Source organism: Myotis yumanensis, unplaced genomic scaffold, assembly GCF_028538775.1.
Source record: "Myotis yumanensis isolate MYYU_CA2020_CCGP unplaced genomic scaffold, mMyoYum1.0.hap1 SCAF_2, whole genome shotgun sequence".
Classification (NCBI taxonomy): Eukaryota; Metazoa; Chordata; class Mammalia; order Chiroptera; family Vespertilionidae; genus Myotis; species Myotis yumanensis.
The window spans coordinates 165,025,009-165,040,544 of NW_027223753.1; the positions used below are offsets into that span (position 1 = coordinate 165,025,009).

Consider the following 15,536-nt stretch of genomic DNA (forward strand, 5'->3'; position numbering starts at 1 on the left):
ACCTTCAGGCCAGTTGGGTGTGAGAATCAGCTGTGTCTGCAGTGGGAGAACTTCTGTGCTGGAGATACCCTTCCGGGGCAAGACTTGCTTCAATGGGGCTTTGGTGGTCACTGAGTCTGCCCCCTGAGTGTGTTCTTTATGGATCCAAGGAGCTGCAATCTGGATGGTCCCACTCTGACCACAGGGCACACTGGCTCCTGGATCTCTATGGAGGTGCTAATCTAGGCTTTGCCTGAGGCTACCCAGCAGGAGCCAGCTGCGATGCAATGAAAGTTGCCCTGGGGCCTTGGGCCAGCTGCAGTTTGTTAGGTAATTATCAGATTGCAAAGGGCCAGGCCTTTCATATGCAAAAGCCTCGGTGCAGGGCTTGGGCGGGGCGGGGTCCTAGGGGATCAACAGGGCAGAGCAAGCAGTTATGGCTACTCTCAGTCCTGCCCTCAGAGGCCCTGCTTCTCAGTGTCCCAGCAATCGCTGCAAACACCTCCGTGAGAAAGCTGCCCTCGAGTTCCGACCGATGCCAGACAGTCCAGTTTCTCCCGTATGAGTCTGGGTCCGCAGAGACTCGCCCGGAACTGGAGCTCAGAGCTTGAGACTCCCTCCCAATTGAAAATGACAACCGTGTCCTCAGCCGCCAGCCCTCTCCGCATGCACCTCTGCACCTTTGTATTTTACTTCCGCACTACACCTCCTCTGAGTCTCAGTATGCTTTTCTCTTTCCTCCTAGTTGTAGAATTTCCACTCAGCCAGCCTTCCTGTGGTTCTGGATGATGTCCATTCCGTCTTTTAGTTGTATTTTTGAAGTGGTTGTGCGAGGCAGCAATCTCCGGTGTTTACCTATGCCGCCATCTTGGTTTTCTCGAGTTTGCTATTTCATTAGAAATTGAAAAATGATTTTCTAATTCTGTCATCCCATCTACATTTATTAACTTGTATTCTTATGTGAAATACAGCTTTCCTCGTCATCTGGAGCTGTTTAGTTTCCATAATAAATGTTTAATTCTAATTTTTTGCTTTTAATTACCACATTTGGTTAATAGCTACCTTAAGTGGGAACAGATATTTAGTTTTTGGGGTATAATTTAGCAACTCACGAATTTTTGCAAATAAGTTGGGTTCCAGTTAATCACAATAATTACTCTTTTTTTTGTTTATCCTCACTGGAAGATATTCTTCCATTGATTTTCAGAGAGGTTGGAAGGGATGTGGGGGGAGGGGAGGAGAGAGAGGAAAGTCGATGTCAGAGAAACACTTTGATTGGTTGCCTCCCACACCTACCCTGAACTGGCTTGAGCCTGCAACCGTGGTATGTGCCCTTGACCAGCAATCGAACCTGTGACCTTTCGGTCCTCGGGCTGATGCTCTAACTGAGCCAGACTGGCTAGGGTAATAATTATTCTTTTTGATTATCAAAATGATCACATCTTCGTCCAATAAGGGACCTGGGTAATGCCTTTTTAAAAATTCTCTAGTTTTTAGCAGTTTTGAGAGAAAATAAAGTTAGGTGTGCATCCAGATCATTTTGAAGAAGCTGGTGGCATTGCTGAAATAACTGGGTTATGCAAAATAATACACTAGAATAATAGGGATTATGGGACAAATAGGGATAAGGCTGACCTAAAAACCTGTGTAAGTTTGTAACTAGAATCCTTTCAGGAGCTTTAGAATCTTAGTAGAAATACTAGCACAGTTCAATTCATAGTAAATGAATACTAGAGTATAGATAGGACCTAACTTTAAAAGTTGGTGATGCTAGCCTTGGCCAGCGTGGATCAATTCGTTGGGTGTTGTCCTATGCACCGAAAGGTTGCCAGTTTGATTGCCCAGGTTTTGGGCTCAATTCCTGGTAGGGAGGCAAGGAGAAGGCAGTTGATTGATGTTCCGCTCTCACATAAATATGTCTCTATCTCCCACTCTCCCTTCCTCTTTCTGTAAAAACTATTTTAAAAAATAAAATAAAAATTGGTAAAGATAGCTTAATGGGAGGGTACAGAAGAATTGAGGTTACTCATTTATGGTAACAGAGGCAAAATACATAATGCAGTAAACACTTTCAAATCAGAGTATGTGGCCAAAATGAACCAAGAACAGGAATGGGGGATGGGTGTCATGTTGAGTCCTGTGTTTCTTGAAATGACTAGTCCAAGTTCTGATGTGTTAGTGTATTTTGCTTTCAACTTCTCTAATTTGGCGCAAAAGCATTAGCTTATAGAGGGAAATTGCTAATAAACCAAATGATTTCTGCATTATATTGAGATTCTTTCCCCATATGATAATTGCTTATGAGTCCACATTGTCAAACATGTTCTAGTAAAAGATTGTATCTCTTCTTTTAAAATGTTGAAATAATCTCAAACTTACAGAGAAGTTCCCAGTGTAGTACTTTCGGCCTGAATGGTTTCAGAGTAAGTTGCTAACATGATTAGCAACTCCATCACTCACTATTTCTTTAGTATTTCCCACAGCCTAGGATATCCTCCTATATAATCATGGGATAGCCATCAAAATCAAGAAATGAGCATTGGTAAATTACTACCATTTGATTCCCACATATCTTTAAGTTTTAACAGTTGTCCCAGTAATGTTCTTTATGGCAAAACAATCCAATCCAGAAGCACAGGTATTATTTAGTTGTCATGATTCTTTGGTTTCTGTTAGTCAGGAATAGTTCCTGAATCTTACTTTGACCTTCTTGACCTTGATAGTTTTGAAGACTATAGGCTAGTTAATTTTGTAGAATGTCCCTTAGTATGGGTTTGTCTGATGTTTACTCACAAGGCTATGCATCTTTGGCAGGAATCTATACTAATAATAGAGGAATATGCAAATTGGCCGGGATGCCATCACATAACAACCAATCGATGGGGCTGAGGCCGTGGCGGAGAGCTCTCAGCACGCCTGCACTGGGGGTCCAAAGGGCACGGAGAGGAAGTGAGAGCAGATAGGCAGTTAGGGTGATCAGGCCAGGAGGAGAGAGCAGATAGGCAGTTAGGGCGATCAGGCCAGGAGGGGAGAGCAGATAGGCAGTTAGGGTGATCAGGCGAGGAGGGGAGAGCAGATAGGCAGTTGGGATCAGGCCAGCAGGGTAGAGCAGTTAGGCAGTTAGGGCAATCAGGCTGTTAGGGGAGGGCAGTTAGGGGGGATCAAGCCAGCAGGGGAGAACAGTTAGGCAGGTAGGGCGATCAGGCCAGGAGGGGAGAGCAGTTAGGGGGATCAGGCTGGCAGGGGAGAGCAGTTAGGCAGTTAGGGCGATCAGGCCAGGAGGGGAGAGCAGTTAGGGTGATCAGTCTGGCAGGGGAGAGCAGTTAGAGCCATCAGGCTGGCAGAGGAGCAGTTAGGGGCATCAGGCAGGCAGGCAGGTGAGCATTTAGGAGCCAGTGGTTCCAGATTGCAAGGGGATCCCGGATTGGAGAGGGTGCAGGCCGGGCTGAGGACCCCAGCCCCCCTGCACGAATTTTGTGCACCGGGCCTCTAGTCTATAATAATAAAAACGTAATATGCTAATTAGACCGGACAGCCGAACGTCCTTCTGGATGACCTTTCGGACAAAGCCAGGGCTGCAAGGGCTGAGGCAGGCTGCTGCAGCTGCGAGGGCCAAGCCTCTTGCACAAAATTCGTGCATTGGGCCTCTAGTCCTATATAATAAAAGCCTAATATGCAAATCGACTGGACAGCGGAATGATCAGCAGAAGGACCGTTTGCTGTGACATGCACTGACCACCAAGGGGCAGATGCTCAATGCAGGAGCTGCCCCCAGCCCTCAGGCCACAGGCCAGCCAAGGCAGGTTCCAGTGGGGACCCCCCGATCGCCCTGCTGGTTGCCCCACAGAGGAAGGTGACCAGTAGTTGTGGCAGGGGGTGGGGCTGCCGAGCGGGTGACGCCAGGCTGGCCAAGGCGGTGCAGGCGGGGGAGAGGGGCCACTGGTGCCCCCACAGATCGACCCTGATCACCAGCTAGGCCTAGGAACACTACCGGTGCACCAGGCCTCTAGTATTATATAGTTGATGCTGTGTTCTTCTCACTGTGTCCTCTCAGGTCGCATTTGATTTTGATTTGTCTCATTATTGGTGATATTAACTGGGGTAATTTGATTAAGGTGGTGTCTGTTAGACTTCTTTACTGCAAAGTTTTCTTAATAGTATTTTGTGGTATTTGGAGATTATGTAAATATTCTGTTCCTTATCAGGCTTTGAATTTTTTAAAAAATATATTTTTATTGATTTCAGAGAGGAAGGGAGAGAGAAACATCAGTGATGAGAGAGAATCATTAATCGGCTGCTTCTTGCATGCCCCACACCGGGGATCGAGCCTGCAACCCAGGCATATGTCCCTGACTGGGAATGGAACTGTGATCTCTCAGTTCATAGGTCTAAGCTCAACCACTGAGCCAAGCCGGCTGGGCTGAATTTTTTTTATTATGTCAGCATAGGCTATGATTTTATTCAATGTGTTAAAATCCATTACCATCATTATTTGTTTTGTTGCACAAATTGACTCAAGTTTGGCCAATAGAGCCGTGGCTTCTGTATCCTTTTGACATGGTCCCATCAGTCTTTGAGTTCTTCCAAACTTCCTAGGATGATGAGATGTTTCAGGTTCATCTTGTCCTTTCTCTGCACCAGCTCTGAGATTAACTTTCCTTAAAGAGACCTAGTTCCTTTTGGTGGAGAATGGTTTTTAGAAACCAAGATAAATAAATAAACAAGTAAATCTATATTTCTTTATAAATCTATTTATATTGAAAACCAATATTGTGCCTGTTGGTATCTCCAGTTCCAATCTAATACAATGGGATTTGTTCTAATTCTTTCCCTTTCTTATGAATAACTTCTTTCTCAGTAGTGAGAAATTTAGCTCCCATTAATTTCAACATTTTTGTTTACATGATCAGTTTCCCCTATATGTAAGCAATGTCCTTTCTCTGCTGCCACCTGCCCCCTCACCCCACTCTGGCTGTGACACATTACAGTGTGGCACTCCTTCTCCACACTTATCCCCTTCCTCTAGGTCTTTCTTCCCTTGCTGGGCTCCCTCCTTATGCAGATACCCTCCTTATCCTGTTTGGGATCCAACATGGTGGTGTTTTCATTTAGAGATATCCTCCCCACCCAGCTCAGTCCTCTATGGACAATACTCCAACTATTTTTTTTGCTTGGCCCCAACTAATGGCTATTGAATTGAGTTTTCACAAGGGCAAAACAAAGGCCAAATTATATTTCTAATGATTCTTTACTAAAATACTAGCTTGTTGAAATGTTTTTAAACTCGAATACTTTTTAGGCCGTATGTTTAATTGCTTAGGACCCCCAAACTACATGTTTCTATTATTGGTATAGACTTTGCTATAAACTTAAGAAATTAGCCTTTTGCTCATCTGTCACCTTTTGCTTTTCTTAATAGCCCATGACATTTTTAGATACTGTGTATTCTATTGTTGATTCACTGTAATTATAATTATGTAACTGATCTGTTCTTTAGTAAAAGGCCATGCTCTGTTATTCACTGAGGTAGTTTAAACAACTTGCTTGCAGTTCATTGAATACCTTGGAAAAACCTTGTATAAAATAATATTTATTTTTTTCTTGAGTTAGTAGTTTCATGTTTAGTCCCTCTGTTTTATCATTTTACACATTTAGTGTTCTTGTTTCTCTTTGACCTCATATTTTGTACATATGTTCATTGTATCAGTTTATACATGTGTATATTTGTATAAATATATGTAAATACATATTCTGGTATATTATTTTCATTGTACCAGTTTATATATATTTACATAAATATTATATATACATATATAAATATATATAAATATGTTTTCATTGTTTATACAGGATATCCCCCCAAAATGTATACACACTTTAACAGCTGATAGCTCAATTTTGAAAATGAAATGTATTTTAGTAAACACTGCCTTTATAATTATTCAGTGTGTATATATTTTCCCCACAAGACCAAAAGCCAGTTGATAGAGGAACCTGTATCTTTCCATTTAAAACAAATTTATCTAGAGAGGGAGGAAGGGAGACTCTGGATTGAGCTGGCAACCTGGTATGTGCTCTGACAAGGAATTGAACCTGCCACCTTCTGATGTATAAGATGATGCTCCAACCAACTGAGCCACACTGGCCAGGGCTCTCATTCCATTCTTAAATCTCTAATGCTTCTACCAGTGCCTGGTTTAGGTCCATAATAGGCTTCAATTTATTGACCAGAAACTTTTGTTTGGAGCCTATAGTGTGCAGCATGGTATTACAATCTTTTTTAAAACGAAGACAAAAACAAATAATTTTTAATTTTTTAGAAGCTGGATAAGAAATCATCTCCATCCACAGGAAGCCTGGATTCTGGAAATGAGTCAAAAGATAAATTATTGAAAGGGGAAAGTGCACTGCAGCGAGTCCAGTGTATCCCTGGCAATGCCAGCTGCTGTGACTGTGGCCTGGCAGACCCACGGTGGGCCAGCATCAACCTGGGCATCACCCTGTGTATCGAGTGTTCTGGAATTCACCGGTGAGTAGGCCTGCCCAGGGCGAGAGACTTCTTTTGGATAAACATACATGTAAATTATCATGTCCCATTAGTTAGAGGGCCTTTTCCACTTGCCTAATTTGACTGCTAGTTTATATCTTTTTACCTTTGTAAAGTGGATACAATTCTGGCTTGTGAAGAGCTTTTGAGGACTTTGGTTTACCATTTATTGTATTAAATCAGAAGGTGTATTCCTGTTTATATGTGTGTTGAGGGCTTTATTAGAGACTGTCACATTGTAAGAGAAAATAATTTGCATAAAAAGCAAATCAAGGTTGATAGTTTTGTATATTAACAAAGTCTTTTCCCACTTAGGAGTCTTGGAGTTCATTTTTCAAAAGTACGTTCTTTAACTTTAGACACGTGGGAGCCTGAACTTTTAAAGGTAAAAAAATATTTGCTTTAAAATGTTTCATATTTCCACATAAAAGGAATTTAGAATCTTGGTTTACAAATATATGAGTTTCTCAATGCTAACAGTGAACTGTGTTGTTTTGGAACATTTCTGTGGCTATTTTGACAAATCGGGTATTTTCATATTGGGTTTTAAAAATTGCTAAGTTTATTTAGCACTCTTAACTCCAAGTCAGTTCACTTTTTAAGGAAACTAGCATTCCTACATTTTTATGCTTTCTCAAAAAATATCATAGGCTCTGTGCCTTAATTTTAATATTTTATAATTAATATAAATTCTCGATAAAAATATGAGACATATTGCTATAGTAAGCTCCATTATGAATTGGCATATTATGTTGTTTCCATTGGGTGTAGCATAGGACTATTTGCAAATTTACATTTGTCAGGGTAGTAGCCATCAAACCAAGGCATCCTTTTTCCATGTGTGAGGATTCATATCTATGAAAATGTCATAAATAATTTTAGATCACATCTGGGTTTCTGATATGACTTACAAAACTCATAAGTTAATACTATACTCCTTTTAATTCCACCCATTTAGTTTAAAGATTGTAATATACTTTTCATTTATTTTGTCTGAAAATTGTCTTCTTAATGTGCTTGTGCTTTTATTTCAATCTGTAAATAAATTGGTAATCCTCTCAACTATGTAAAGTAAAATAAAGAGTGTCCCAAAATTCACGCAAGAAGTAATTTTGATAGAAAACATAGGTTTATAATTAAAAATTGTAACTTTTTATTGATTCATGAAGTATACAGAATAGGGTTATGTATGGAATAGCATATTGGGTAAATGGCCTCCATGGGTTTGCTGGCACATACGCACTCTTTTGTTGAAATTTTCCATGACCGTTTTGCATAAATGTGGCTAAATTTCGATGAGGCTCATTTTCATCTTGATGGCTTGGTTAATCGACAAAATTGTCGCATTTGGGGTTCAGAAAATCCACGAGTGATTGTTGAGAAACAAATGCATCCACAGCGTGTCACTGTTTGGTGCAGATTTTGGGCTGGAGGCATCATCAGACCATTCTTCTTCGAAAATGCGGCTGCTCAGGCAATAACAAAAGAGTGCGTATGTGCCAGCAAAGCCGTGGAGGCCATTTACCCAATATGCTATTCCATACATAACCCTATACTGTATATTTTATGAATCAATAAAAAATTTACAATTTTTAATTATAAACCTGTGTTTTCTATCAAAATTACTTCTTGTGTGAATTTTGAATTGTTATTAATTCAGAGGTGAAGAAAGTGGGGTAAGAGGGGAAGAAATCTAATTGCTCCATCAACTTTCTGTGTAGATATGATCTCAATGGATCCAATTTAGAAAATTTGTTTGAAACACAACTGTGATGCATTAAAAAAACAAGACAAGCTTTTAAACAAAATATTTTGAAATATTTATATATGAAGTATAAGAAGAAAATAGTTTACTTCAGTTCTGAGTTATTTAAAACTTTTCCTGTCTGGCCTTACACTTCTTTTTTCATTTAATTGGCCAGACATTGTGAATAATATACAGGATTGTGCTAGCCATGGTGGAATAGAAAACTAGTAGAAGATGGGAGAGGAGAAACCCTTTCTTGTAGGAGTGGTAATTCTCTAGGAGAGGTATTTTGCTGAAGAATGGCAAATGGTGATATTGCGCTCAGCTTTTGTTTCATTTTGCTTTAAAAGTAAACTTCTTTGTGGGATGAGCAGTTGCAGAATATGCAAAAGGAATTTACTGGCTGTACTTGCTTTAATGACTTTTATAATATTTTAGGAATTTCTAGCTTATTTTTTTTTGTTTTTCTGCCAAACAGCTTATGTGTGAGTTGGGGAATGATGTTATAAATCGAGTTTATGAGGCTAAAGTAGAAAAAATGGGAATAAAGAAACCACAACCAGGACAAAGGTACTATTTTAGTTGTTTTAATGTGTTATCTTTTTTTCCCTAATCAGAAATATAGCTATGATTTTATTTCACCATAATTGATATGTAATACTGTAACAGACTGTTTAGAAGAGATCATTACTGCTTCTGTTAACCCATAGCTAATTTTTTTTACTGATCAATCAATTATAGTCTCCAGATAAGAATCTTAAAAATTAAAGTTCTACATAGGAATGTAAAAACTCTTGGCAGTTAAAGTAGACCATAGTTCCATTTAAAAAGAGATAATCTGTTCATTAATGTGTCTAAGGATTAAGTTTCTACTATGTACAATGAATAATTTTACATAGTGAGACTTAAGCAAATATTTGTTAATCACATGCTTTATACATAGTGTTATGGTGTAGAATTAAAGGTGGCAAGGTAATGGAAAGTACTTAATTGCTGAGTTTGAAATTATACTTCCATTTCTGTATATGGAGGCTCATTAAATAAAGTGGCTAAGAGTGCCTTCAAGATACATAACTTGTTTATTTTTATTGATTTTTAGAGAGGAAGGGAGAGGGAGAGAGAAATAGAAACATCAATAATGAAAGACTACCATTGATCGGCTACCTCCTGCATGCCCCCTACTGGGGATTGAGTCTGCAACCCAGGCATGTGCCCTTGACCAGAATCGAACCCAGGACCATTCAGTCCGCAGGCTGATGCTATATCCACTGAGCCAAACTGACTAGAACCTTGTTTTGTTTTTTGATGTTGTTTTTAGTCTATCACTACTTTTAGCATTAAAATTTTATTTGTCATAACCCTATGTTGGGGTTTTACATTTGACTAAATTCTTATGTATAACCAATACTGTTTTTTTTTAATTAAATATATTTTATTGATTTTTTACAGAGAGGAAGGGAGAGGGATAGAGAGTTAGAAACATCGATAAGAGAGACACATCGATCAGCTGCCTCCTGCACACGCCCTACTGGGGATGTGCACGCAACCAAGGTACATGCCCTTGACTGGAATTGAACCTGGGACCTTTCAGTCCGCAGGCCGACGCTCTATCCACTGAGCCAAACCAGTTAGGGCAATACTGTTTTAATGTTACTGCTCTCTAAACCAATATCACTTAAATCAGATTATTTATTTACTAAAGCATGGCTTTTTGAGTTACTTTAGACCTTGAAATATTCTATTTTAGTCAAAGACCTAAGCATTTGAAAAATATACAGGAAAAGGTATAGAACAGGCTTGGCATTTGTAATCCTACTAGAGGCCTGATGCACAATTTTTGTGTAAGAGTAAGCCTTCCTTCCCTCCGGCTGCCCACAGGCACTCAGGATCCGGGCTGGCTTCCCTCTGGCCACCCACAGGCACCCAGGACCCGGGCTTTCCTCCGGTCTAATTAGCATATTATACTTTTATTGATGAGAAATCAAAAGTTTAAAATGTGATATCTTTTTCCCCGTAACTTAGAAATGTTGTGTTTTAAAGTAGTTGTCTTATGAAAAATTATGACTATCAATAGTGATAGTTCAGTATATGACATTATTGGAGTAAATTCGAAATTAAAGCACAAAGGACTATGTAGAGAAATGAATGAGTACAGAAATTAAGAGAAAAAGAATGCCATGTTAATATTTGATTTTTAAGTTAGTTTGTTATTTGTATTTGATTTGAACATGAAATCATAGCTCATTAAATATTTGGAAGAAAAACTTGGCATAATGTCACAAATTCTGTTTTAACTAGTATTACATTTACTGACTTTCTTTGCATTAGTCAATGTATAATGGCTGCTTTTCAGTGTTAGTCATGCTCAGAGATCAAGCAGAACATCATGACATTTTTATGTTTACCAGACAGGAGAAAGAGGCATATATCAAAGCAAAATATGTGGAGAGGAAATTTGTGGATAAATGTTCTATATCATCATCACCTCCTGATCAGGAAAAAAAGATGATCTCCAAAAGTTGTGAAGAAAAGAGGCTAAGCATTCCTAAATTTGGGCCAGGTGACCAAGTTAGAGCATCTCCCCAAAGTTCAGGTATTACAACTTACTTGCGTATATAAATATTTTTATACACTGATGTCACTTTCTTAATCTCTGAATTAATAGCCATTGTAGATTTTTAAGTGCTAAAAACCTGTTTTCTTCTACATATTCTAAGGAAAAATTGGATTTCTATGTCTTTAAAACTATTAAATTTAAATAGGTCTTGGTAATTCGATTTCTAGGTAATGTGTATATTCTAAGGAATAAAACTGCTTAAAGTGCAAGGGGAGATGGGAATTATAAATCTATCATGGCAGAAAGCCCTAAATATCTGATTAACCACCTAACATCCTTCCTATTTTTCCCTCCTAAATTTTTCCCAATAACGTTTTTTTCCTGCCCTTTTCCCTTCTTATGGCCTGCTTTGTGCTTTGCTAACTTGCATGTCCCCAGTGGTTGCTGTAAATAGCGACGAGGCCAGGCGGGAGTCTCTGTTCTGTCCTGATGAGCTAGATTCACTCTTCTCCTACTTTGATACTTCTTCAAAACTACGTAGTAGTAAGTACTACTCTTGTGGAGCATTCCAAGTCTGTGCCAGTGGTCATTGTGCGGTGTGGCCATTTCTCTAGATGTTACCCATTGTCTCAGAATTACACATTACTTACAGTCATACAATAAATGCTTTTTACTACACCTTACATATTATGGGGTAATGAGATGTGTTACAACTCTGAAAATAAACTTATTTTCAGTTTTTGTGCTTGATTCATATTTTGATAAGCTAAGTGCTCAAAAGGATTAAAATTGTATTAAATGTACTCTACTGGTGACGGCTGAGTTCCCATTGATGTATCAGAGTTCATTTTAAAACTTCGTTGTTTGTGGGAGGTTGTTTTCTTAAAGGCATTTTTTTTAACCACTAGCTGATTTTTCTTAAAAACAGTCAAAAGTAATGACAGTGGAATCCAGCAGAGCTCTGATGATGGAAGAGAATCTTTACCCTCTACAGTGTCAGCCAATAGTTTATATGAGCCTGGTGAGTTTTGGTGAAATTCAGTGTTAATTGGTATTATTTGCTGAAAAATATGTGTGTTAAATGCCTAGTCTTGATTAAATCGTTTCTAAAGGAAGTGGTTAGTTTTTTGGAAGAAGGAGTAATACAATTAAATGAAAAGCAGCTATTTCTTTTTATATTTGAAAGTTATCTCCTAGCTGTACATTCTTCTGAACTTCATGATACATGCTATAAGTGCCTTGTCTTAGAAGTGCCTTTTCTTAAAATTTTTTTATTGATTAATTTGAGAGGGAGGGAGGGAGAGAGAGAGAGAGAGAGATTTTTGTTGTTGTTCCACTTATTCATGCCTTCATTGGTTGATTCTTATATGTGCCCTGACCGGGATCAAACCCACAATCTTGGCATATTGGGACAACACTCTAACCAACTGAGCTACCATTCAGGGCTAGCTAAGGATAACTTTTAATTCACATGGACTGTATGTCTTTATTACTCTTTTCTTTCTTTGTGGCGGTTTTTTCTTATCAGGAGGAAGATATCAGCAACTCTCTCCCTTTAGATTTTTTTGTGCTTTACTGACCTGTACTTTACTCCTATATTTCCTCCTTCATATTTAGTGATTTGGGCATTGCAGAATACTCAGGGTAGTAAATGTTCTTCACATTATGTGAATTGCTTATACTGCAAATTGTGATGGTATTGGATTATCCTAGGAATAAAGTAAGGTGTCATCTGGTAGTAAAATTCTTTAGGGATTCTTACTGCCTCTTTTGAGTGTTTAAGTCCAGGCTTATAGGAATATACCTAATTTTAATCTAATACAGAGTAATTAACCTACCTATTGGATGCTGGCAAGAACACAAAAGGCTGACATACTAATTGATATGTTTATAAGAGAGGTTGACTGGGGAATGATTAGTCTATTGAAAGTAAAGTATCTTTGTGAAATCAGCTCATTTTGTTAAATTAGTCATTTCTTATGCCACAACTTTCACATTGTGATACAGTTAAGAGTTCATTTAAACAATTGTGGCAAATTATACATAATGTAAAATTTATCTTAAACATATTAAAGTGTACAGTTCAGTGGCATTAAGTCTTTTTTAAAATACTAGTGGCCCGGTGCATGAATTCATGCACATTGAAAGAAAATTAATTAGAAGAAATATTTTAATATTGCTATTCGCCCTTTCTCTATAATAGAAGTGTCAACCAAATTCACGATTGACAATGACAGATTGAAACACGCCTGTGATTGGCGCCAGTGAGAGATTTATATGTATTGCACATGCACGAGTCAACTTAGCCTTTTATAGATATAGAATAAACTTGCTTAATTAGACCTGCTTCCTAATTTAGCTAAACTTTTTCCAGCCCAGTGAAGTATCCCAACTTCTCTTTCAGGTAGTTGTCAGCAACAGAGCAGTAAATATCAACACGAAGCAGATTATTCTTGTAGATCATGCAGGGAGGACAAAGGGTAAAATATTTAACTGCAGCAGTGTTTGACTATATTCTGCGCAGTGAGAAAACCTGAAGTCATTTCCAATTTCCACCATTTCTTACTTCTTTTCAGTAGGGTCAAGTTTCTAAGCTTTATAAATCTCCGTTTTCTGGCTAATGAAAAGAAAATAGGATTCCACCGAGTCTCCTATCTACCTACTCCAGGACTTCTGTGAGGATCAAATGAGATGAGGCACAGGAAAATGCTTCAGACATTTGGTTAAAGTGTAAAATATTTGCACCTGGCTATAAAGCAAGTTGCATTCCTAGGCTGAAGAAACTCCAAGGAGGCTAGTCACTAGGGAGAGGAAGCCAGGCATTGCTATGTGATGTCATTACCCAGCACCCACAGCGACCGTATCCAAGCTGGGGTGGGCTGTGGGCCACATTTTGCGCCATGGGGTCACAGCAGCGTCGGCTGCAATTTCGTGCACTGTTGCTCTGGGGTGGTGGTGAGGCCTGTGTCCCACTTGCAGGAAGCCAAGTGTTGCTTTGTGGGCGCCAGGTTCATGGTGCCATTTCTCTGTAAATGCCCAGTGCATGTCACGGCAGTTTCTGTATTGAGTGTCTGCCCCCTGGTGGTCAGTACATGTCATAGCTACCATTCAGACAGACACATCACATTAGCTTTTTACATATATAGAGATATTTTTATTGATTTCAGAGGGGAAAGGAGAGGGAGATAGAAATATCAATGATGAGAGTCATTGTTCAGCATTAAGTCTTAGCCCTTTGCGGTCCAATGTTATTTTTGGAATTCAAACAGTCTGGTCCAAATTAATTGACGGGATTGAATGTTGAACTTTTTAATGTTCTTATTGCTCAGCGTTGGACTTGCTCCTAGTGCCTGGTCTGTCGAGTCAGCCTCAAAGTTGGACCGAAAAGGGTTAATTCACATTGATGTGAATCACTGTCACTACTATTCATCCACAGAACTCATCTTACAAAACTAAAATGCTGTGCCTATGAAATAATAACTTCCCATTCTTTCCTACCTCCAGATCTAGTTTTTAATGATGTGTTTGTGTTTGCTTTTCAGAGGGAGAAAGGCAAGATTCTTCTGTGTTTCTTGACTCTCAACATCTTAATCCAGGACTCCAGCTTTATAGGGCTTCATATGAAAAAAATCTTCCTAAAATGGCTGAGGCTTTGGCTCATGGTGCAGATGTGAACTGGGCTAATTCAGAGGAAAACAAAGCAACACCACTTATTCAGGCCGTATTAGGGGTATGCATTTGTACCTTGAGGTTTTCAGTAGTAGTTAAACATGTAAAAGCACAATTCATTTGAAACATGGCCTTAGAATTATTTTTTGTTTTAAGAGATGGGTTGGAAAATCGAAGAAGCTAGTAGTGATTCTGGGCATCACTTTGATTGTGTGAACTTGATTTGTTTTTTCCTTAATGGAAGAGAATTCTGGTAATGAAAGTGTGTTTTGCTAGATTGCAAACTGCAAATTGAATCTTTATTAGAAGTAGTTCTTGGGAAGAAATAATGTAATTTATCATTTTTCTGCTTTTGCTGGGGGGTATTTTCTCTTTAGAGGAGAATGAAATAGAAAGACTATTAGAATAAAGTAAACACTGTTTTTAATGGAAATATTTTGTTTTTTGTTTTCTTCTTTCCTCTAAGGGCTCTTTGGTGACGTGCGAGTTTCTCCTACAGAATGGTGCTAATGTAAACCAAAGAGATGTACAAGGGCGGGGACCACTGCACCATGCCACCGTCTTAGGGCACACCGGGTAAGCTGTAGTGCTACATATTTAAGTAGGTTTTACTTGAAAAATTACTTTGAAATAATGTTTTGCTTTAAGAGATGGGTTGGAAAATAGAAGGAGCTAGTAGTGATTTCTGAGAATCACTTTATGTAAACTCAATTTTTTTTTCTTTAAAAAATTTTAAAATTGATTTTTGAGAGAGAGAGAGGGAAAGAGAGTGAGAGAGATATTGAGATTTATTTATTGTTCCACTTATTTATACATTCATTGGTTGATTGTTGTATGTGCCCTGACTAGGGATCGAACCTGCAACCTTGTATTATTGGGACAATGCTCTAACAAACTGAGCTACCAGGCCAGGGCTATCACATTTTTTCTTTTTTCTTAATGGAAGAGAATTCTGGTAATGAAAGTAATGTGTTTTGCTAGATCACAAACTTTTTCTCAGATTAAGGCCATTAGGTAGAGTTTGTAAAATTACACTT

At 38.7% G+C, this 15,536-nt stretch overlaps 1 protein-coding gene across 4 annotated transcripts in view; it reads left to right on the forward strand.

Annotated features, from left to right (window-relative positions):
• The window catches only part of ACAP2 (ArfGAP with coiled-coil, ankyrin repeat and PH domains 2), a 142,941-nt gene that overhangs the window by 112,626 nt on the left and 14,779 nt on the right, over positions 1 to 15,536 (forward strand). For 2 of the 4 annotated variants that reach the window (XM_070406524.1, XM_070406525.1), the window contains 8 exons: positions 6,300 to 6,508; positions 6,842 to 6,911; positions 8,752 to 8,843; positions 10,682 to 10,866; positions 11,269 to 11,373; positions 11,759 to 11,851; positions 14,373 to 14,560; positions 14,966 to 15,075. In XM_070406524.1, coding sequence (XP_070262625.1) covers positions 6,300 to 6,508; positions 6,842 to 6,911; positions 8,752 to 8,843; positions 10,682 to 10,866; positions 11,269 to 11,373; positions 11,759 to 11,851; positions 14,373 to 14,560; positions 14,966 to 15,075 — 1,052 coding nt within the window. The remainder of the gene's footprint in view (positions 1 to 6,299; positions 6,509 to 6,841; positions 6,912 to 8,751; positions 8,844 to 10,681; positions 10,867 to 11,268; positions 11,374 to 11,758; positions 11,852 to 14,372; positions 14,561 to 14,965; positions 15,076 to 15,536) is intronic. The other 2 variants (XM_070406526.1, XM_070406527.1) reach the window with 1 other exon arrangement.